Genomic DNA, 23,937 nt, shown 5'->3' with positions numbered 1-23,937 from the left:
AAAAAAATTAGAGCAAGGTATCGAAACACATTTAGCTTCATGTTCCTAGAGCACATATAGAAAGGGTTGACCATTTTTGAGAATTTGTTTTTGTAGTTTTATTGTGTGACTATATTGTTTTTATTGAATGACAATTTGTTTTATTGTATGACTGTTGTGGTCAACCTGTGAGCATTTAACCTAGAAGCATGTCAACATTTAGCTAATCTGTCCATTTTATAGGGATTTTCATTTGTTGATCCTGTTTTGTGTTAGCTTTTGGACCGTTATCATTGACCCGCTGATTGTTCATAGCCAATTGTTTTCAAAAGTTGATGTTCCATTTCAGATTCAAGAATTATTCCACCCAGAAAAAAAAAAAGAAAGATGACAATAGGTCTAGCCAGCTTCCTTGTCCAAGTGTCCTTCTACATGCTAAGCTGCACAGGGAGTATGGATGTCTAGTCCTGAGACTAGATTCTTCATGGATTCCCCCACAACATTCCAATCCCCAACATAGGCACCCACAGGAACGAAGCCTTTTCATGGAGTCCCGGGAGGCAATGCCCTGAGTTAGATGATGCTGTCAATGCTCAAAACGGGTTTGGGAACTGCCTTCAAAGCTAGTTTATGAGCCTCCTAAGATCTCAGCCGACACGCCTCCAAAAAAGCACAGCTAAGCCAGCATAACTCTTGTTGCAGTGAGCTTCACAGCTATGGTGCATTCCTCCCCACTTAGCCATTCATGAAAGGGAGAGCATCTGCACTCAATAATCCCCACCCCCTGCCCTGGGGAGCTCTACAGGGGACCTGTCACCAAAGGACAATCTAGAGCAGCACTAAGAGAAATACACTGGGAGTCACATGTACCAATTTAAATGTTCCAGTGGCCACACCCACACAAAAAAGGGCAAAAAGAGACAGGTGGAATTGGTGTTATCATTCATCCCAATATACCCAAAACACTATCTGTCAATTAAACACATAGTCAATTTGCAGATTATTGAAATATTAATTTACATTTCTTTGTAATCTTTGAAATCTGCTGTTTCATACTTGTAGCACATCTCAACTCAAGCAAGCCACATTTTAAAATACTTAATAGCCATCTGAATTATACAAAGAAGAATGTGGTATCAGGATTGGCGGAAGGCTTATTAACAACCTGAGATATGCAAACAGCACAACCTTGCTTGCTGAAAGTGAGGAGGACATGAAGCACTTCCTGATCAAGATTGCAGACATCAATGTGAAGTATGACTTAGTGCCAAAAAGACACAAATCCTCACAACTAGCCCAATAGGCAACATCATAATAAATAACATCAACTAAATGTCAAAAAAAAACTTGCAGTTATTAAGGATTTTATTGTGCTTGGATCCACTATCAATATTCATGGAAGCAGCCATTAAATGATGCATTGCATTGGGTAAATCTGCTACACAAGACCTCTTTAAAGTATTGAAATGCAAGGATGTTACTTTGAAGACTAAGGTGTGCCTGACCCAAGCCATGGTACTTCCAATAGCTCGGATGCATATGAAAGTTGGACAATGATGAAGGAAGACCAAAGAAAAATTGATGCATTTGAACTACAGTGTTGGCGAAGAATATTGAAAGTGTCGTGGACTGCCAAAAGAACAAACACATCTGTCTTGGAAGACGTACAGTTAAAATGCCCCTTAGAGGCAAGACGGCCAAACTTTGTACTTTGGACGTGTTATCAGGAGAGATCAGTTCCTGGGGAGGACACCGTGCTTGGTAAAGCGGAGGGGCAGCACAAAGAGGAAGGGCTTCAACTAGATGAATCAACAGCCTGGCTGCAAAAATGGGCTCAACATAAGAACAATTGCGAGGATGATGCCGGACTGGGAGGTGTTCCATTCTATTGCACAGGGGCTGTGCTATGAGTCAGAATGGACGTGATGGCACTTAACAACGATAACAACAATTGCCACATGTCACCACCATATTGAACACTTCCAGGGAGACCCTTTCCCCCAGTATGAGGGCAGAGGAAGTGAAGTATTTAATGTGGTTCTAAATAACTGTGAGTAATTAGTGAATGGCCTTCCTTGGCACACCATCCTGCTGCACATAAAATGAGCCTTCTGAGAAGCAAAAGGCAAATAAATCTCACTATCCATAAGAGCCAGGAGTGGAGTACATCCTCTGTACCTGAAATCCTTGTGCAACGAACCTCCTGGATCCAGAAGACAGCTGTGACCAGGAACCAGAGCCTGAGACAGAATGAAGGACTTCCCAGCCCACAGAGCTAACAAAGGTGAGTGATTTTGATCAGGAGGCTGTCTTGTGGAGGAGAGTGCCTCTGGGCATTACATTGGGGGAGCTAGGTTTGCTGAATCAGGGAGCTGGAGCTGAGTGCCTTTGGGCTGAGGCTTACTGAAGCAGGGTGCCTCCGGGCACTTATAAAAGGAGCCGAGTTTGCTCACCTAAGGAGATTGGGCTAAATGCCTTGGGGTTGAAGCTTATTGCAGAGTGGTATGCCCTTTGGGCATTTATTAGCAGCCCTGCAAGGAATTTATAACGTGTCCTGATGAGCAACGCTATCCCGAGTATTTCTCACTTGTATTGCAGCCTGTTAACTTCCTTAATAAACCCTTTACTCCTGCATTTTGCCTGTGAGTTCTGTGTAGCTACTGAACTGAATATTAGAACCCAGAGGTAAAATCAAGAATACTAGCTAACATGGCACAATGATGAATAAAATACGCTCGGTAGTACTGAATTAACTGCATTCTTCGGGACATGTTCTTAACTCCTGTTACTTGTGAGTTGACCTTGGTACAAGAAAGTCAAAGCTCTCTGTAATGCCTGTCAGCGTTTGGTGTTTCCACAAAGTAAACTCTGTAGCAAAGCTGACTAGGCACGTGTCATTACGCCTGAAAATTAAAACAGAAATGGTAAAGAAAGGTCTACAGCTGTTCTCAACCTGTGGGTCGCGACCCCTTTGGGGGTCAAACGACCCTTTCACAGGGGTTGCCCGATTCATAACAGTAGCAAAATGACAGTTATGAAGTAGCAACAAAAATAATTTTATGGTTGGGGGGTCACCACAACATGAGGAACTGTATGAAAGGGTCGCGACATTGGGAGGGTTGAGAACCACTGGTGTAGAGGCTCTTTCAGCCATCAGCAATTCTGCCTCTAACTACTCTATCTTAGAGAGGCCAGCAGTGGCTTGGTCAAAGGCTGGGAAAAGGTTGGAGTCATTTTGAAGAAAATGTATCTGGCTGGGAAAAGAGCACCTTTTGTCTAAGTTACCTAATTACTCACAACCCCAAAACACTGGAAACCAAGGGACAGCATGGGGTAAGACCTAGGGAGAGAAGGAGCCTGAGGTGGGGGTGGACTTTATGCTCAGGACCAGCTGGAGAGAAAGGTAAGGAAATAGGGGACTCAGGAAGGACCTCTGAATGCATTATTCTAGAGCCTCAGGCAGCCAGACCTCCTCATAGTCTTAGCAAGGACTTCTAACTGCACGACCCCATAGTTGAGCTAAGATATTTTATGTCTGCTGAGCCCTGGTGGTGCTGTCTGGTAAGCATTGAACTGGTAACTGCAAGGTTGGTTCAAATCCACCAGCCACTCCACAGGAGAAAGATGAGGCTGTCTGCTCCCATAAAGATTTCCAACCCCAGAAGGCCTATAGAGATTGGCTATGAGTTAGAATCAACTTGGTGGCCGTGGGTTAGCTTTGGCTTTGGTGTGGGATGAGGGCATGGACCTTACTGAGGAGCCTCATTCTCCACCATTAAGATTTGCAATTGTGATGTGCATGGTGCTAACGAGAACCATACAGTTGAGTCCAAACAGTCTGGGCCTTCAACTTGGGCTGTCTCATAGCTAAGCAAAAGCCTTGGCCCTGTGGCCAAGTGCTGCACTCCTGACCCCATCCCCCACAGAGTTCAGCAGAACCACAGCAAGAGCTTCACACACTGAGTAAGGATCAGTAGGAAATTCAGATTTCCACTCACTGTTAGTTACTTTTAGGGGTGATGGGGGCGGGGGGTTAGGGGGAGGGGACAGGGAGGCAGGGAAGCAGGAAGTTGCACTCCTTTAAAATTTTTGCATCAAAGGATCAAAACAAAAGACTGAATTTAAAATGTGGAAATTAAGAAATTAATTGTATTCTGTTCTATACCTGCCCTTGTTGGTTTAATATAAAAGTTTACAATTGATTGCAAAGTTAAACTACTCAATTTTCCCTCTTACATATCCAAGCAAAATTAACACGCCAGGGATGTGCGTTCTGTTCTATATACTCCTTTGCATAACAAAAGGAGCCCTGATAGCGTCTGGGTAATACCTTGGGCTAACTGTAAGGCCAGCAGTTCGAAACCACCAGGCGATCCTAGGGAGAAAGATGTGGCTTTCTACTCCCATAGAGAGGGAGACTCGGAAAGCCACAGGGGTCATTCTACCCTCTCCTCTAGGGTTGCTGTGGGGTGCCATCAGCTCAATGACAGTGAGTTTGGTTGGGGTCTGAATACCAATAGGAACGAAGTAGGCCAGGTCACTGACCTGGCCTCAAACGACAAGTTTGGTTCCCTCCTGCTGTCGCATGTCTGCTTGTTGCTGTCCATGCCCCCCTGCCCGGCCCTCTTCCCCCATTCATCAAAGTCCAGCTTACAGCCCAACTCCTCCATAAAGTTTTCCCTGATGATTCCTCTACTCCATGCTCTCTCCTCCAAACTTCCTCTGTCTGCTCCATTCACTTGACCTTAAAGCATGGCCTCCATCGATAGGTATGCTGTTACAGTTGCACCGGCACCTCTTGCTAAGAATACACTTGCAATTCCCTGTGTTCTATGCTGGGCAAGCAACTCAAGATATGTTCTCCCTCCTGCTCCTCCTCATACGATATTATCATAACCTCAGGCATATGAAGGGGCTTCACCTACTAGGCATTCATTTACCTGCAAACCCCACCCCCCTGCCCTTCAGGGTTATCTGATATTTATACCTAGACTGCTACTTGATATTCTTCAAGCGAGGAGACCATATCCTGGCTAGCTTCAGATCTCCCCCGAATGTGAACATTGCCTTAAATAAAATATCAAGCCACCCAAAAAGAAGATACACAGAGAGCTGGCCAGCTGAGTGGTCAGGTCCCTCTCCAGGAGGCAGCCTGGGGACCACCACCCACCTATTCACCAGTCATGCTGTTTCCTCCAGGGGCTCACAGATGTGAGTTGCATAACACATGGACGGAGTCCTTTGGGTGACTGGAACTTCAACAGACCCCACCAATCTGTTACCTACCCTGCTGCCTGGATTCAGAAGTATTTTCTAACAGCAAACATGATCTCTCAAAGCAATCCAATTCACTGCCATCAAGTTGATGCAGACACATGAAGCCCCTCTAGGGCAGGGTAGAACTGCCCCTGTGGGTTTCTGAGACTAACTGTGTATGGGAGTAGAAAGCTCCATCTTTCTCCCGCTGGTAGTCTAGAACTGCTGACCTGGCAGATCCCAGCCCAATACATGCCCACTGTGCCGCCAGGGCTCCTTTCAGAAAGGCTACCAAGGTGGAATGGGCATTAGGAGTCCAAGCGTGGTGCTCTCAGGCTGCCGCTGGTTCTTCCTTTTAATGTTGGTTTAATTCTTCAAAACGTCACACCAATAAGAAGGTGCTCTGGAACGGAAACGGTAAAGGAACACAAACGAACGACGCTGTCCCATGAGCGGCGGTCCCTGGAGAGGGTGCCAAGATGTGACCCACCCTGGGAAAGACAAATACGAAAGGGAGATGGTAGAGATTAGGAGAGAAAACCACCGGAAAGGAATAAGCCTGTGGTGCCAAAAATCTCTGAACCATTTTCTTATTAAGAAAACATGAAGAAAGAGCCCCACAAGGTTCAGGATTGTTCTGCAGGAGGGGAACGAGCCTGGAAGGCAGGATTTCGGTACACACAGCTTTGTTGATGCTTTGTACCTAACTGCCAAAGTCAGCAAGGGAAGCAACTGGGGAATTTTTCAAATGTATTTGTATGATTGGTTTGAGGCCTGGTAGGGGGAATCTCAGGCTTCAGATAGCAAAGGACGAGCAGCCTGTTTGAAGCCAAGCACAGCAGGGCCATCTCCCACCAAGAGCCTCAGCACTCGGTTCCCAGGCTCTCTGTGGAAGAACAAGTCTCCATTGCATCCCAGGATGCCAGGGCACGGCCGCCTCTCCTCAGCTGACTCTAACCGGGCCTCAAGTCAGGTGAAAACCAGTCATCACTGCCCAGACCCAAGCTGGAGAGGAATCTGGGACAGATGCAGGCCAAAGCTGGCCCTGGAATTCTCGGGGTGATTGGAGCCAGTCCCTGGTAATAAATGTACTCCACACATATGCATAGCAGTTACCATGGCCCTCAGGGAGAATCCCACATATGGGCAATAAAAGGGAGGAAAAATGTGACCATTTGGATCCTTTAGTAGCTAAATTTTTGCCCTTCTAAATGTTTATTTTCCTAAAAACAACCAATACAGAACAAATTCCTATGAGTACATTCTGGAAAATATGACTACGAACAATACATGGATCCTTTTTTGTTGTTAACTGATACTACTGGTATCCCATTTGAAACCTAAATTTGTATCTTCCATCTCTTATTGCTACTGCATAAGCAATAACAACAAAATTAAACAAAAAGCCATGAGCTAGCTATCTACTTTCTGCTGGTTCATAAACTAAGAATTCTTGGTCAGTTAGACCAGCGTTCATTCTCCAGTTGTGTGCTTTGGGGCATTTCATTTGTCCGTTAATATTTCTTTTGGGAGATGAGAAGAAGTGGAAAAAGATAAATCACGCTAAGTCCGTTTTCCCACTGGATGGCAGGCTGGACAAAAAGAACAAAGGGATAAGACATTTCTAGAGAGAGTGACATATTGACATCAATGGGAAGCAGTTTTTATTTCTGTGCTCTGCCAATTCCCCCAGTTCTTAAAGTTGACTGCATACATCTAAGAAGTGCACACGTTAGGGAAATTTTCATAGGCAGTCAAATAGCTCTTACTTGTAACTGGAAAGAGGAAGCTCCCATTCTGGAAACCATTCCCAAGGAAGTAGTATGTAAAACACTGCTGATCTCTCCTGAGGCTGGGACAATGGATTCCAGGGCCCAGGAAGGCAACTACAGATGGCAACTACAGTGAGTCCAACTGTGACGGAGAGGCAAGAGCAGAAGGTTGGGCGTTAACGATGACATCAAACAGTCACTTAACCTGCCACGTTTTGATGAAAAGGTTGTACTGCGATTGAGTCTAAAGTCGAGATGTCCACTCCTCCAGGCTGTTTGGAGGGCTCCCACATGCCCTCTGCTCTACACTGACCTGAGTGCTTCCTCCCCCAGAATCCGGCCAATGGACACAGTGACCGTGAGTGTGAGCACGGAAATGTTAGCACCCTACATGTGTTTTCCGCTCTCTCACTGAAGAAGTGCTACGAATGACTTTGAAAACAAGTTCTATTATTCTCTGAATCCACTTCTTCATCTAAAAATTGGAAATAATAGTAAGCACCTGCTGCCCTAGACTCAAGTTCAACCCAGAGCAGTCCTACAGGAAAGAGTAAAGTGGCCCCATATGATTTCCAAGGCTGTAATCTTTACAGAAGGAAGCCGTCCCATCTTTCTCCTGCAGAGCAACTGGGCGGTTCAGACCACTGGCCTTTTGGTTAGCCGCTGATCACTGTGCCACCAGGGGTCTTATCATAGTAGTGGCAAAGAACGGGGTTTTTAGAGCCCTTAGTTGTGCTTGTGTGGAAACTGGACATAGACCAGAGGCAGTAGATCAAGCAGAACATGGGACTGCGATGTGTCGAAACCTAAGGCACTGCCACTGACTCCATTCTGACTGAGACCAACCCTATAGGACAGAGCACACCTGTTCCTCAGGGTCTGAGATGACAAATCTTCCTGGGAGCAAAAAGAACCCTCATTTTCTCTCTTGGAGTCGCGATGGGTTTAAACCACTGATCTTGTGATGAGTAGCCCAATTGACCACTGGGCTCTTTCAAGGAGATACGGCATGATTTAAGATCAAGGAAGCAAGCTTGGGTCAGGTTATACCTGTTTACCATCCTTTTTCAATCTGTACGCTGAGCAAGTCAGCCGAGACGCTGGCTATGTGAAGGAGGGTTGGGGAGAAGACTCGGGAACAACCTGCGTTATGCGGATGACACGGCCTTACTTACCGAGACTCGCAAAACAGACCTAAGGCACTGTGGTGATGACAATCAAAAACTCCAGCCTTCGGCATCGAGTGTGTCTCAACAAAAGGAAGATAAAAATTCTCACAACTAGGCCAATAAACAATATCCTGATAATGGAGCAACGATGGAAACCATCAAGGATTTCTACTTGGATCAAAAATCAACATCAAGAAAGCAGCCAACAACAACAACAAAAATCAAACGACTTAATGAATTGGGCAACTCTGTTGCAAAAGACCCGAGGAGGCAAGTGTTCAGAGACCAAAGATGTCACTTTGAAGTGGAAGGCCTGCCCGACTCAAGTCATGGTCTTTTCAATTGCCTCGTGAGTGTAAAAGGTGGGAAATGAATATGAAAGACTGAATAAGAAGCAATGTCTTTGAATTATAGTGTTGGTGAAGAATATTAAGTATATTCTGCCAGAAGAATGAACAAATCTGTCTTGGAAGAAGTACAGCCAGAACAGTACACAGACATAAGGTTGGCAAGACTTTATCTTGTGTACTTTAGGTGTGTTATCCAGAGGGACCTTGCTCGGTCCCTAAGACACCATGCTTGGAAAAGTAGAGAGGTGGTGTAAAAGAGGAAGACCTTCAATGAGGTGGATTGGCTACAACAATAGGCTCAGGCCAAGCAAAGATGGAAGGATGACACGGTTCTGGGCAGTGGATTTCCTTCTGTTGTGCACAGGGCTGCTGTAAGCTGGAACCAACTTGATGGCCCCTAATGACAACAATTAAAAGAAGGAGGAGGCCCAGGAGCACAATGGTTCAAACACTCAGCTGATAACTTAAAGGTCAGCAGTTATAATTCAAGAAATAGTTTATGGAAGAGAGAGGTGGCAGTTTGGTTCCATAGAGATTGACACCCATGGAAACCCTCTGAACAGTTCTACCTTGTCTACAGGGCTGGCATGAGTTGGCATTGGTTTGGGTAATTTTTTATTTAGTGAGTTTATATCTGTCAAATGCTTGGCAAAGAAACAGCAAGTGCTCATGAAATGTTGGCTATTGCTCCTATGAGCATACCCATTATCTCCATGACACCATCCTCCTCTTGTTCGACCTAATCGAACTCTAGCAGACTTCTTTTATAGCTCAAATCCCACCCAGTTTGTGAAAATGTCCCCATGTTCTTCAGGAATATTTTACTCACTTAACATTCACTGTCACAGAGTTGATTCGACTCATAATGACCTCCTGGTTTCCAACCTCAGAACTAGTGGTGAGTAAGCCTAACTTGTAACCCGGTCTATCTCCTGATCTCCTGCCGAAGGTATTAGCCTGTTGAAAACATCTATTTATTCAAAGGTGTTCTTATCTCTACTGTCACTCACAAATGACAACAGGTAAAACAGTTCATTATTCCGAAACCCTCCGCAAATGAGGGTTTTCTCAAGGCTACCAATGGTGCTGTAGCCTAACAACCATCTGTTATCCAGTGCAGTGGCCTGAGTCTGGTGGGGAGGCGCGCATCACTGCCACCACTCAGCATCAGTAAGAACATTTGAACTGTTAAGGATTGTCATAATTTGTTACAGTAGCAATGAAGAACAAATTATGCTGCATTCCCTGGCAATATAAAATCATTCAACTGCTGTTATTGCTTTTGGCGCCTTCAAATGAGTTCTGACTCACACTGAGCCCACAGACCACAGAGCAAAGCACGACTGTCTTCAGTCATCCTCACAGCCGTTGCTAAGTTTGAGCTCATTGTTGCAACCACTGTGCCTGCCAATCCAAGTCATTGCGGGCCTTCTGCTTTTGCACTGGCCATTGGTCCACTTTACCAAACATGATGTCCCACTCGAGTTCCTAGAGTTCCAGTAGGCATGTCTTAGGAACTCCAAATGCATGTCCAAAGTCCTTCTACGGAGCATTTTGGCTGTGTTTTTTCCAAGACAGATTTTTCCATTCTTCTGGCAGTCCATGGTCCATAGTATGGCTAAAAAATGACATTTCTTCATTTCGAACATTAGGGTAGGGGGTAAATTCGGGTAATTTTCAGTTGTATTAATGGGTTTTCCTTTTAGACATATGGATATAATTCTATCATGGGCAGCATCATGCTTCATGATAGATCTTGAAATATTTTTCAAATTGTCATTCCCTTCCAAAGACCACATAAATGTCTAGTCCAAATTGGCCAGAACAGCCCATTGCAGCTCACTAATGCCTAGATATTGATCTTAAAGTGTTCCATTTCAGTTTTGACAACTTCCAAATGTCCTAGACTCACACTTTGTACATTCCCTGTCTGTCATTAGTGGATGTTTGTAGCTATTTGTTCCATTGAGTGTCATGCCATCAGCAAATGGAAGTCCCCAAAGTTTTACTCCATCGATAGCATTAAGGCCAACTCCATGCCAATCCACTTGTTGAGGATCTTCCTCTTTTTCGCTACCCAGCCTCTTTACCAAGCATGATGTCCTTCTCCGGGGCCTGGTCTCTCCTGATAGCATGCCCAAAGTGCTTGGATTCAACTCATTCCCACTGAGTCAATGCTGCTTCATGGCAACTCCCTGTGGGTTCCCAAGACTGTAACTTTTTACAAGAGCGCAAAGCCCAGCCTTCTCCCTCAAAACTCTTGGTCGTTTCAAACTGCCAACCATGCGGATTGGATCGCAGTGAGCACATAACCACGCCGCCTCCAGGGCTCCATGAGCCCATGCAAGAAACAAACCCAAACAAACTCACTGCCATCCAGTCGATGCCAACTCACAGGGACCCTGTAGGACAGGGTAGAACTGCCCCTGTCAGTTTTCCAGACTGTCACTCCTCACAGGAGTAGAATGCCCCGCTTTCTTCTTCAGGGCAGCTGGTAGTCTCGAACTGTGGCTCTTGCAGTGAGCAGCTCATGCAGGGATGTCATGATCACCGCTAAAAAGCGTAGCATAAAAGGGAAGTGACTGAAGCAAAGGCAGGGTTACAAAGGAGCTAAGACACAGTCAGTGGTCACCTATAGTGGAGACATTAAAGAGTAGAATTAAAATGGGGGGTGGTGGATCAAACTGGTACTGTGGGAGAGCTCCCGAAGGCTGAAGAAAAGGGTCAAAACTGAAAATAGAGAACAGATGAATCAGAGGCCTGCCTTAGTAACTCAAGATATCTCTGCGCAGAACAAAATCCTACACTGCAAGATGAACCAGGAAAACTTGCTGGCATGAAAAATGATCTTAGGATGCAAATCAAAGGGCTCACTGTACTTCGGGCAAAATCGATTTTAAGGTATTTTAATTGAGAAAAAAATATTCAGCTATGAAGATAATTTAAAAAATAATAATTAAAAACAAAAAACTATGTCCAAGGAACAGCACTGTGCAGAAGGTCTCTCAAATATCTGTAAATGGTTCCAGAGCACAGAACAGACCAAGAAAGCATCCAAACTATTTTATGAAGCGAATACTCCCAAGACAACAAAACCAGGCAAAGACGACAATGAAAGCAGCAGCTCGTGTCCATGGAAGACCGATGTCGACGTCCGTCCTCGAGGAAAGCACCAGCACGCTGAAGCACAGCCACGTGAAAATCCAGTTGGATTTTCCCAACACCGCAACATGCCCCAAGGATGATCTGTCTCTTCCCAAATCGTAGTGCCAGCATCTAAGGCAACCCTAATCTCAGGCAACTCCTATTTTCCCATCGAGATGCTCAAATCAATTTTTTTTCCAGCTTGAATGAGTACAATTTGATGGATTATATATGATCCAGTCAAGGATCTATTTTAAAATATAAAGTTAATATTTGAAAACAAATGAAGATAATATATTGAGCTTAAAATCATGGATTTTCCCCCACTGTCACATATGAACAAAATGACTCTACCTCTCCCTGTGAGTCCGGGCCACCAATATCTCTACTGTCACAGAAGTCACTGGGAGATATTTAATAGTTTTCCATAGCATACCAAATTCGTGTCTGAGTACCGATTTTTTTCTCCCCGTATTTGGTTGCATTTATTTAAGGAAACTTGAATCACATGAAGGCAGTGTTGTCTTTATTTGATAATCAGCCATTTGTTTCCATCTGCATTGACTGTGGGTTTTTGGAAGTGGTGACCGGCACGTAGGTAACCAATGCAAAGAGACGGTTTGGGGACCCTTCATCCTCATTGCGCTTCCTGGACGAGCGTGCATGGAGCCGGTCTGGCACCTCCCTGATTCCTTTGGCCCAGGCAGCTTGGTCAAGCCTGGTGTCAATCTGTCCATCTGATGCTCCCATCTCCGTCACGGTAGATGTCCGAATCTCCTCGAGTGCCCGAGATGCACCTTTCCTGAAGCCCACCCCATGGATGTGTGTGTGAATGCTGGTGGTGTGCTCTCAGGTCACCAGTTCACTGATAACTGAATGGCTCCTCTCATCACCCTTCTTAGCAGGAGCCATGGTGTCCAGACAAGGTTGGGAAGGGGGAGCATACGGAATTTTGTTGTCTGCGTATCTTTTAATTCATGCATTCATCCACATATGATTTTATTTCAGGAAACCATTTGTCCTGAAGCTATACATTACTATCTCAAAAACAAAGTTTTTTTTGAAAGAATCTTATGATTTCTGATTCATACAACTGTAAAGGTGTATCCCAGGAAGAATTGCTTTATCAGTGATGTATCTCTCCCTCCTATTTTACTGGCTTTGCAAGCACTCGGCCCCAGCCGCAGTCCAGTACTACACACACCATGTTGTAGAAAATAAAGTAAGCGGAGAAAGACTCCCAGAAAACTATCAATTTTAGAATGTCAGTATGTTTCCTTGTTTCCAGAAAGATGGGTTTGGGGTCACAAGTAAAATAAAATTTATTTTTATTTCAATAGAGGTTGAAATAAACCGAGGCATACTGCCCAAGGCTGATCCGGCTAGACAAAGCAAGCTCTGTGATCACCTTATGTCTCACAAGGAAATCCAGGTCATCCCTCAGCGACAGGATACTACTGGGGAGCCAGAAAGATTAAACCCTGGCTCTGCCACGTAGGAGCTGGTGACGTTGAGCAAGTCACTGCGCCTCTCTGTGCTTCAGTGGCCACATCTGAGAAATGGGTCATAACAGCACCCAGAGAATTACTGGGAAAGCTACTGGAAGTAACTCACAGAGAGCACAGAGCAAGCATCTGTGAGTGCTAGTTTCAATCACCATGCCAGACTGAACGCAAAGCAAACAAAATAAAATGACCCGCCAAAGAAGATCAACTATGACCACACAGGCAGCTTGTCCCATCACACCCCTGCACCGTCACTTTGGGGGGAAACTCGCCAGAAAACAAGGCCTGAACTCACACCCAAAGCTTCCAATCAACGTTTTCGGTTATAGCCAAGGGTCCCTGCGGGGTTGAGAAAACCTCCCTCTTGGAGCACGCCAATAAAGCCACTCACACAGATTTTACCTCGTATGCGTTGGGCGTGTTATCAGGAAGTACTACTTCCTGGAAAAATAGCGGGTCCGTGAAAGAGGGAGAGCCTGCAGCCGAGGCAAGTCCTCGAGGGGGCGGAGTGAGACAGCGGGCCCACACAGAGCAGTGAGTGGGCGGAGGGCACACACCAGGCCGTGTTGGGTCCTCCTCAGCAGCACCCCACGACAACAACCTGCACAGGCACACACGCATGAGCGCACAAGCTCAGGAAAAATAAAGTATTACATCTATGAAACAAAAGAGGGCATTAGACACATGACGTTACCACACAACAAGAAAGAGTTCTTGATCACTTGGAAAATACGGTCCATGAACTAAATTCAAAAGAAAAATTACCAACTCATGCCAAGGAAATATCTCCAACAGAAAAAGAGAGAAAAGCGAGAGGGGGTGGGAGGAGGTGGGAAGCCTGGGTGAATTATAAAATCTGTCCAACATCCAACCGACGGCAGCTCTCTCTCTACAGGAGGACTTGGAGGACAGTGGGAGGAAAGGCCGACAAATGTCACCATGAATAATACCAGAGCATCCCCCAGAGCGAAAAGGTCTGCATGCTGACCGAGAAGTCTGAGTGCCTAGCAAGTTTAAAGAAAATCTACACACAAAGCACATGATAGTTGAATGTTAGACAACTGCAACGTTTAATGAAAAGGAAAGGTGGCATAAATTAGGGACTGGGGATCAGAATGGCATTGCCATCCTGAAAAAACGCTTTTCAAGGGTTGCTGCTGGGTATAGGGTTGCAAATCTTGTTTCTTCTTTTTTCTTTTCTCTGTTTTTAAAATGAGCAAGATGACTTTTATTGTCAGAAAGCAATCATAATATTTTTTTTAATCTATTCTTGGAGAGCCCCGCCTAGATTTAAATGGCCCCATTTCTTAGCACCCTCCATAATGACACACAGCCACTTTCCTGAGGCTGCGGAGATGCGGAGATGCGGCGAGGGCACAGAACCACCACTGCAGGAGGCACTGCCCTGCTGTCCTTCTGCCTGTGAGAGATGTGCATGGTATTTACTCAGCTGGCGAGTCCTTGTTTCCAAACGCACTCACTCCAGAATACTTTAATATTTGAAGGAAGAGGGGGGAGGTCTAGAACTACTTTGCCAAGGCACATATTTCTAGCCATTCTTATCCACCATTTCAGTTAGCATTTATTCTAATCAGGAACTGCTAAATACTCCCCTCGGTCTTCATTCTATTTATTGAACAGCAAGCGACGATTTTCCCTGTGACCGGCTTACCTGTGGAGAAGATGAACACCGTGTTGTCCCAGAGTCCACGGCTTTTTAAGGCTGCAGTGACATTTCCCACCGCCTCATCCATCAGGGTCACCATCCCCGCATAGTGACGCCTGTTCTTGTTTTGGATAAAGTCGTAGGGCTTCAAGTATTCCTCGGGAACCTGAAGGGGCTCGTGGACAGACTGAAGAGCGAGGTAGAGGAACAGAGGCTGCAAAGAGAGTTTGTGTCAATCAGTTCAAAGGGCAAGCAAGCACTAGACATTGAATAAGACAGTCCAGATTTTTTTTAACAAACAAACTAACAAACAAAGGCCAACCCTGTTGGTTACGGAGATGCAAACTCAGAGACAGTGGCCCTCAAGTTCCCAAGGCTAGGAAGCTTTATGGAAACAGACTGCCCAGGAGTGGCTGGTAGCGCCCCCCCTGCAGCCCTTGAGCACGACACCATTCTATCAGCAGGGCTCCCACCAGAAGGATCAATTAATAAAAATAATCGCAACCCAACCCACAGAAAGTATTTGTGAATCCTCTATCTGATAAGAGACTTTTATCTAGAACATATATAAAAAAACAAAAGATAGGCAGAGAGGTTGAACAAATATATCTTGAAAGAAATTATACAAATAAGTACATGACAAAGAAACTCCTCAGTCATCAGGGATCTGCAAGTCAAAGCCCCAATGACACACCATTTTACACGCACTATAGGATGGCTACAATTTTACAAACGGAAACCACGAGTTGGAGGGAAACTGGAGCCCATGGTGGTTACTGGTGGGGCTGTACAATGATACAGTTCTGAAAAACCAACGTAGAAACGACCCAAATGCTTTTAAATGTTTGATACAGTTTATTCTAATTTACACCAACTTCCAATTAAATCCACTGATCATTCTTACTTATTTATTTAAACCTTTCAGTGACATGATTCGTGTATCACACAATTCAAGTGGATGAAAGAGCTGTGCGTTCATCATCCTCATTCATTTTAGAACATTTTCTTCATGCTTTTTTAAATTAATAAGTCATTTTATTGGGAGCTCTTACAGCTCCTATAATGATCCATATATCAATTGTATCAAACACGTTGGTACATACATTGCCATCATCATTTCCAAAACATTTTCTTTCTGTTTGAGCCCTTAGTATCAATCAGCTCCTCTTTTTCCCTCCCTCCCACAAGTCTCTTCATTCTTTATTCATCTGTATCATTATCAGCTCCCCCTTCCCCATTGCTAGCTCCCCTCGCCCATTCCTCAGACATAACCTGAAGAAACTATTCATCTAGTTCCTGTCACTATAGATTTACCTATCCTGATTTTCATATAAAGAAAACCAATCAAGCTTTAAAAAGCAACTGCAACAGAATAAAACACAAAAGAACCTCAATCCAAAAGACAGCAGAACGTCAACAAACTAGATCAAGTTGAAAACGGGGTTAAAGTAACCCTGAATGATAAGATGTAATGTTTAGCCTAACTCTATTTGCAGTACTCCACATCCGGATGTACTCTATCTGGGAACCAGACTATTCATATCCTTGATCAGTGGACGTAAGGGATTCGGTGGAAACAGTCCAGGTGAGGGCTCTGCAAATGGATCTGGGGCTTCCATTATCACGCATAGCCCCTGACTAACCTCTGATACGGTCCCCTTTCTGATGGCGGATTTTATTACCAATCATTCTTTGCTCCCACACCCCCACCGCGAGGGAGATGAACAACAGAAATGTGGGTGAAGGGAGACAGTGTCGGTGTAAGATATGAAAATAATAAAAATTTATAATTTATCAAGAGGTCACGAGAGTGGGAGAGGAGGAGGGAGGGGAAAAAGAGGAGCTGATACCAAGGGCTCATATAGAAAGGAAATGTTTAGAAAATGATGATGGCAACATATGTACAAATACACCTGATACAATTGATGTATGGATTGTTATATCAGAGCTGTGTAAGAGCGGCCGGAAACATGATTTTAAAAACAAAAAAGGAAGAGGAGCAGCTGTTAGTGATCCAACATCTTTAAATGTTGATATTTCTGTTCCAGTAAGTAGCTCCATCAGATATTTGTAAAATGAATATAATTAATCAGTGAAAAGTTTACGATCAGTGTTCAGCCACATCTACTACCAAAATTCAAACTTGTTATTTCTTGTAAAAATAATAATAATAATTCTTTGATCATGTTGACAACCCAAATTTCTAATAATTCTTTGATCATGTTGACAACCCAAATTTCTATCAGCTGATGCATGGATAAACAAAATGTGGTAGATGTCCTGTACTCTACAGCAATACCAGGAGTAGTATTCAGCAATCAAGGGAGGTGAAGTGCTGATTCAGGCTAGAATGTAGATGAATCTTGAAAATGCTATGCTAAGAAACCAGTCACAAAAGATTATATATTGTGTGATTCCATTTATATATTCAGAACGGGCAAATTACATCGAGAGAAACAGAGAGTACATTAGAGTTTATCTGGGGCTGTGGAAGTGAGAGAGTCAATGCAGCCATGTTAAAATTATCTTCAGAAAAAGGTTTCTTACATGGGATATTAATGATATTCTTTGATCATTTTTGCATTCTGTGGAGCCATCTTCCTTTGCAATGGGCACAGATATGAATCCTTTCCAGCTGGCTGGCCAGCCCGCTGCCTCCAGGGTTTCTTGGCCTGGATGAGTGAGTGCTTCGAGCATGGCGTCTGTTTTTGGAGACATTCCCATTGGTATTCGATCGATTCTTGGATCTTTGTTCTTCACTTGTGCCTTCCTTGAAGACAGCTTTGACTTCTTCCTTCAGGACCACCTGTTCTTGATTATATGCTTCCTCTAGAAATAGTTGAATGTCAACTAATTGCTTTTGGTACAGTGACTCTGTGCGTTCCTTCCCACTTCTTTTGATGCCTCCTGAATCATTTTAATATTTTGTCCATAGAATTCTTCAACATTTCAACTTGAGGACTGAATTTTTTCTTCACTTGTTTCAGCTGGAGATGTGCTAAGAGCGGTCTTCCCTCTGGTTTTTCTAATTCCAGGCCTTTGCACATTTCAGCATACTGCTCTATTTTGCCATATCAGGCTACCTTTGGGCATTTTCTGTTTAGCTTATTTACTTCATAAAGTCCCTCTGCTTCAGCTACTCCACATTCAGGGGAAGTTTCAGAGTCTCTTATGACAGCCGGTTTGGTCTTTTCTCTTTCTTGTCTTTTGCTTTCTTCATATGTAATGATCTTGATGGCGTTGGCTAGGCCAGGACTCTCAGTGGTTTGGCACTGAGGTCTAGTCACCCCCCATGATGTGGCCTGATACAGTGTGATTAATTCTATAATGGCATCTGCTCTAAGCAGCCAAGCAGCTGTAATATTAGAGTGGAGTACAATCTCACTTTTCGGGTCACCGCCCTGATATAAAAAAAAAAAAAAGGAAGTTTCCTTGAGGGCATGGCCAACTTCTTATATAAGTGGACACTGTGGGATTGCTTGCTTACTTTTTGCAAGTAAGGGTCTGGATCCTACATCTGACTCTTCAACTTTCAGTTCTTCATACTTGAGTCAACAACCCTCCACAATGCCTGGCTGATCCTGTGATCCGGGAGCCAGCAGCAGCTGGCCATGTGACCTACTGGCCCTGAATTCATTTCGACTCTCTAGTCACAAGTCACCACCCTGACGCGATGACCTTGCAGACATCCACCCCTGTAGTGACCATAGTGGGGTTTCTGCTGACTTGGGTTCATCAAACTCTGAAGACAAGAGAAGCCTCCAAAAAATTTAAAAATTAAAAAAAAAAATAGAGACGCCTCCAACTATCATATGACCCAAGGACTTGAAATCTCCTTAGACATTTGGACTGGATTCGTCTGCAGCTGTGCGAGCCACTTTCTTGATGCAAATGTCTACCCATTTTGATTCTTTAGAAAACCCAGCCTCTGATAATGTTTCATTTCATTTTTGGTCACTTCACTCTACAGTCTGTTGACCTCAGTCCCAATCCTTTGTGATTTGTTGGTCCATTCAGATCTTACTGACATCTTGATTCAAAACAGCAACGTCTGTGCACCATTGATCTCCACCATTTATCCTGAACCTTGATCTTTCCCTTGCTCTATCTTGGGTACAGCTGGGTTCAAATATAGGGATACACCCATCAGTATACCAGTTCATCGTTACAGCAGTCTAACCATAACCTGGGTGATGCAGTGGATGAAACATTGGGCTGCTTAACAAAAACATGGTGATTCTAACTCATGTGTAGGGAAATGACCATCCTATAATCCAGCAGTGTCCAGTGGTACCAATGAGCAGCATCCTAATAACAGCACCAGCTTCAGTGACTTGCACGCTCCTGTTATTAGGTGCTATGAGTCCATTTTTGACATAGAGTGACCCCATGTGACATGGTAGAACTGCCCCCACAGCTTTCCCAGCTCTCATCCCAGCAGAAGCTCATCACCAGCTCTGTCTCTCACAGAGTTGCTGGGTGTGTTTGAACTGCCAACCTCACAGTTCACAGCAGAGTTTTTAATTCTGGCAGCAGCAGGCATCTTAGGGCTTTGCACTATCCTCAGGTCCTGTGCTTTCTCCACCCCCAAAGTTCAGATGGTGACTCACAAAGAACTCTTTCATAGCCACCACCACCCCCTGCTTCCTCCTATTGTCTTAATGCCACTGAGAAACGATGCACTAAGGCTCTTTAATAGACATTACTTTTATTATATGCATATTATGGTGATTACATGATTCAGGTACTGCTTTATTGTGGCAGCGTAAGGGGCAATGGGCTTCTACTTGGCCCTCTGTGCCGGGAGTGCCTTGTATGAACCACAGTAGAATGCTTTCCATCAATGCTTCCAGGCGTTAATGGTGTCTGCACACCAGAATCACTTGAAGGTAAATTAGATTCTAATGATTAGAACAATAAATTGGAATTTCTGGCATTTTCCAGATGATCCTCGTGCACATTCAATGTTGGAAGCCTCAAGCTGAATCATGTACTTGGCCGTGACCTAAGGAAGCTGGTTAACTGCGTGAGCTCCGGAGTCAGGCAGCGTGAGACTAAATTCTGATTCCAGCTCTCAGTAGGGACTGCTTTGTGACTTTGAACAAATCACTTCACTGCTCTAAGCCAGTTTGTTGATCAGTCCACTGGTACCTACCTCAGAGGTTAGTACAAGGGCAAAGAAGAGTTCCTTTATGACCTTATCTTATTATTTGGGTTTTCAGCTGAGAGTGTATAATGTTAACCATAGAGAAGAAAACTAAGAAGTTCCATCAATTACCCAGAGTTATCTTTCCATCTATCTGGCTGTTGGTTTAGATCCAGATTGAAAACATGCACACTGCTCTATGTTTGACAAAAGATTCCAATTTTCTCCATATTCCCCAGCAAGCATAATCACTCCAAGATGTCAACATACAAGAGCAAGTCATAATAGCTGAGATCGGTTACCAGGGGAAGCGCCCCCATGCTGGGTAGGAGTTGGCAAAGACAAAACCAGCAATGAAGCACTTCAAAAGGGGAATCAGCAGTTAGGAATCAAGTCAGATCAGGCATATACTAAATGGATACCTGCACTGAAGGCCTTCAGGCGCTGACTAAATGCAAGCTCCTACATGACCCATATATCACCTTCTTTGTACATCTTACCAACCACCTTGAGAGAGGAAGCCGGCTTCAGTGTCTCAAGATAGGAGGAGAGGGAGAGGACTTATCAGTTCCTGCCACATAACATTGTTCTATGGTCATCCCAAATCAACAGACACTCCTGCAAGAGTGGTTATCAAACCTTGATGGAAATTCAAGTCAAGATACCAGGGTGGACGTGCCTGTCTCAGAGAAGATGATTACACTTTGTTGGTGGGTATTGACCGAGTCTCTATCCACCCCTTGGTGACCAGGTCACATGCTACAGGCAACTGGGACTTTAGACTCTGTACTTTTGAGGCACCGAGCCTCCTACATAGACCACACGAGAAGGATGTGACTTGAGAACCTCACTGCGTGAACTGGGCTCGAACTGAAACGTACATCTGTAGCAGATTTAAGGAACTGAAATACTTTCTTGGACTTTGGGTTGAAATGCCCCAGTGGTGTGAGAAGCAGCAGGCGATGATAGAGGGCTACGGAATTGGTAGTCACTGGATTTGGGTTCTTAGCTTCACTTTGAGGGTGCCAAAGGACAATCATATATTAATATTTTCATGCTTTCTTTGCTTTTTGTGGCATGTGTTAGTCTAGCAGGCATGGTTCTGCCTTTGTGAGTGAGTGTTATTGAGAGTTTTTCTCTATCCCCAACCATCATTGTTCTTGTCAATAATGTCCAGTCACTTAAACTCTTAATCTGTACAAGTCAAAATTTCATGTATTATAGTCAGAAAAGCCGGCCTATGCTTGTATAATTTTCTTTTTTCAAGTGTTTTAAATTCTATATCATTGCTAAAATGATACCATCAATACGATTGTTTTATGCCCAATGGGGATCATTTACAAAGTTCGCTGTTCTAAAATAATGATGATATCTCTAAAGTAAACCAGAGACACATATAAACCATAGATAGATTAATGGTTTGGGGCTCGCACTTAACCATAGCCCTAATCTAAGAACAATAAGTTCTTATGGCATGATCCTACTCAATATCTATCCTTGTGAAGAAATCACTGAAGATATGAGTGCTATAGCAAAGTGCAGTGAAGAAATCAGATGGTGTCTGGGGTCTTAAAGGCCTTTCTTCAAACAAGCAGCCATCTAAGTGAGGCATCAACTAAGTCCACACAGAAGAAGCACACTACCTTGTGTGATCCACGGATTATAAATAATAAAATCCAAATCTGGAACAGGGAATGATATCAGAGTTTACACTGTGAACAACCAATCTGAAGAAGGCTATGGATGGCAGTGAAAGTCCAAACGCATTTGCAGGCTCCCATGTGGAATAAGCCTCTGGTGAATCCCATCTGACCACAGTCCAGGGAGGTGAACAGTCTTGCTATCAGACAGAAAGTATTGTAAAGTCAATTATGGCAGGTTAAAATGTAATAATACCTTATCATTTGCTCTTCCCTTTGACCCATTTTAAAGTTGTTCCAGTTTTTAATATTTTCTGCTTTCTGTTTTTCTGTCTTGTCTAGTCATTGTTGGCTTTTTGTTTTGATTTTGGTTCTGCTTCCTATTTGTATTTGATATTATTTTCTGTATATGAAGTCCAGGATAGATAAATCTACGGAAGACAGTAATTGGGTTAATAACTATTGAGGGGAGGTTGGAAGGAATGGGGAGCTAACAACAGTGAGTACAAGAAAGAAGAACATGTTCTGAAATTGACTGTGGTGATGAATGCACAACTCATCTTAATATAACTGAATTTTTGAAGCATGATCTGAGAATTATATGCCATTAAAAGTATTTTTTAATACCTTCAATGTAATGAATGAATGAATGTAGTGTCTAAATGCATTTAGTCTAAATGCAGGGGGCTTGAAAAGCCAGATAACATTGATCCTCTGTGTTCTAAGGTAGTGCCCTGAGTGACCCTAGCCACAAGGGTCAATAGCAGCTGCACATTCTGTCAGAATTACTGACAGAACATTGGGGAAAGAGAATTGCATTATTTGCTGCGGCAGAGTCCCACTGTAGGACTAATGTGTGGATACACTAAGGCAGTTCTCAAGGAAGCCATATTTTGAGCACAGTTTCTAGCAGCACAAGTATTGAACCCAATTTTCGAGTATTTATAAACTAATGTCAGAGAACTACGTATAAACCTCATGCAGTTGGCTCTAGGCTGGGAAAAGAGAGATACTGAGAGCGCACTACTCCGACTCGTTTCTACATTTACTTACAGATAAGTCCTAAGATTTGGAATTGAATGACATTCTGAGCTTATCTCAAACTGAAAGAACTGAAGACATAAAGTAAGCCTTAAGTGGCAACAGTGAAGGTTCCATGGGTAAAAATAACAAGGACGGTAATACTTCATCGCAGGTACTTTAGACATGCTAACCTGCATTGGAAAAGGACAGCACACATAGGAGAGTGGAGGACCAGTGAAAAAGAGGAAGACAATATGGGCTCAAAGAGTGGCTCTAAGTATGGGCTGGTACGTATGGTCCACTACAACAACTGTGGGAATGGTGCAGCCCTGGGCATTGCTGGTTCTGTTGTCCAGAGGGTTGCTACCAGTCGGAACTGACTTGATGGCGCCTAACAACAACATGGACAAACTATTGAATGACACAGGAAGTATCAAAAGCAGATGGAAGGTATACGCAGAATCACTGCACCAAAAAGAAACAAGTAGTATTCCACAATTTCAAGAGGTAGCATATCAGCAAGAACCTATGGTGCTAAAGGAAGAAGGTCAAGCTGCCCAGAAAGCATTAGGCAAAAAGAAGGCTCCAGGAACTGAGGGGATACTAACTGAAATGCATCTGCAAGCTAAAGAAGCACTGGAAACACTCACTCATCTATACCAAGATAGCGAAAAGACAACTACCTGGCCAACTGACTAAAAGAGACCTGTATTTGTGCCTATTCCAAAGAAAAGTGACCCACCAGAATGCAGAAATTACTGAACAGTACAATTTTGTTGAAGATCATTCAAAAGATGGCTACAGCAATACATCGACAGGGAGCTACCAGAAATTCAAACCAGATTCAAAAGAGGACCCGGAATGAGGGGCATCATTGCTGACATCAGAGAGATATTGGATGAAAGCAGAGAATACCTGAAAGATGCTCACTTATGTTTTATTGACAATACAAACGTGTGAGGATCATAACCAACAGTGAGAAGATTGGGCATTCCAGCACATTCCATTATGCTCATGTGTTCATGGGCCAAGAGACAGGCATGTAAAGCGGACAAGGGAACGCTGCGTATTTTCAAATCAGGAAAGGTGTGCATGAGGGTTGTATTCTCCCACCATACCCATTCAATATGCATGCCGAGCAAATAATTCAAGAAGCTTGGCTATATAAAGAAGAACACAGCATCAGGTACATTTAATAACTGTCTTTTGATATGCAGATGATACACCCCTGCTTGCTGAAAGCAAAGAGGACTTGAAGCACTTGCTGATGAAGATCAAGGACTGCAG

General features: G+C 43.8%; 1 protein-coding gene across 1 annotated transcript in view; it reads right to left on the bottom strand.

Annotated features, from left to right (window-relative positions):
- ARSB (arylsulfatase B) overlaps positions 1-23,937 on the bottom strand; it is a 268,069-nt gene that overhangs the window by 163,195 nt on the left and 80,937 nt on the right. The window contains exon 3 of the mRNA XM_045285212.1: positions 14,848-15,055. Coding sequence (XP_045141147.1) covers positions 14,848-15,055 — 208 coding nt within the window. The remainder of the gene's footprint in view (positions 1-14,847; positions 15,056-23,937) is intronic.

This window comes from Echinops telfairi, unplaced genomic scaffold, assembly GCF_000313985.2.
Source record: "Echinops telfairi isolate 266 unplaced genomic scaffold, ASM31398v2 ScPeMD7_7469;HRSCAF=8507_1, whole genome shotgun sequence".
Classification (NCBI taxonomy): Eukaryota; Metazoa; Chordata; class Mammalia; order Afrosoricida; family Tenrecidae; genus Echinops; species Echinops telfairi.
This window is presented reverse-complemented; position numbering and strand designations above follow the sequence as displayed.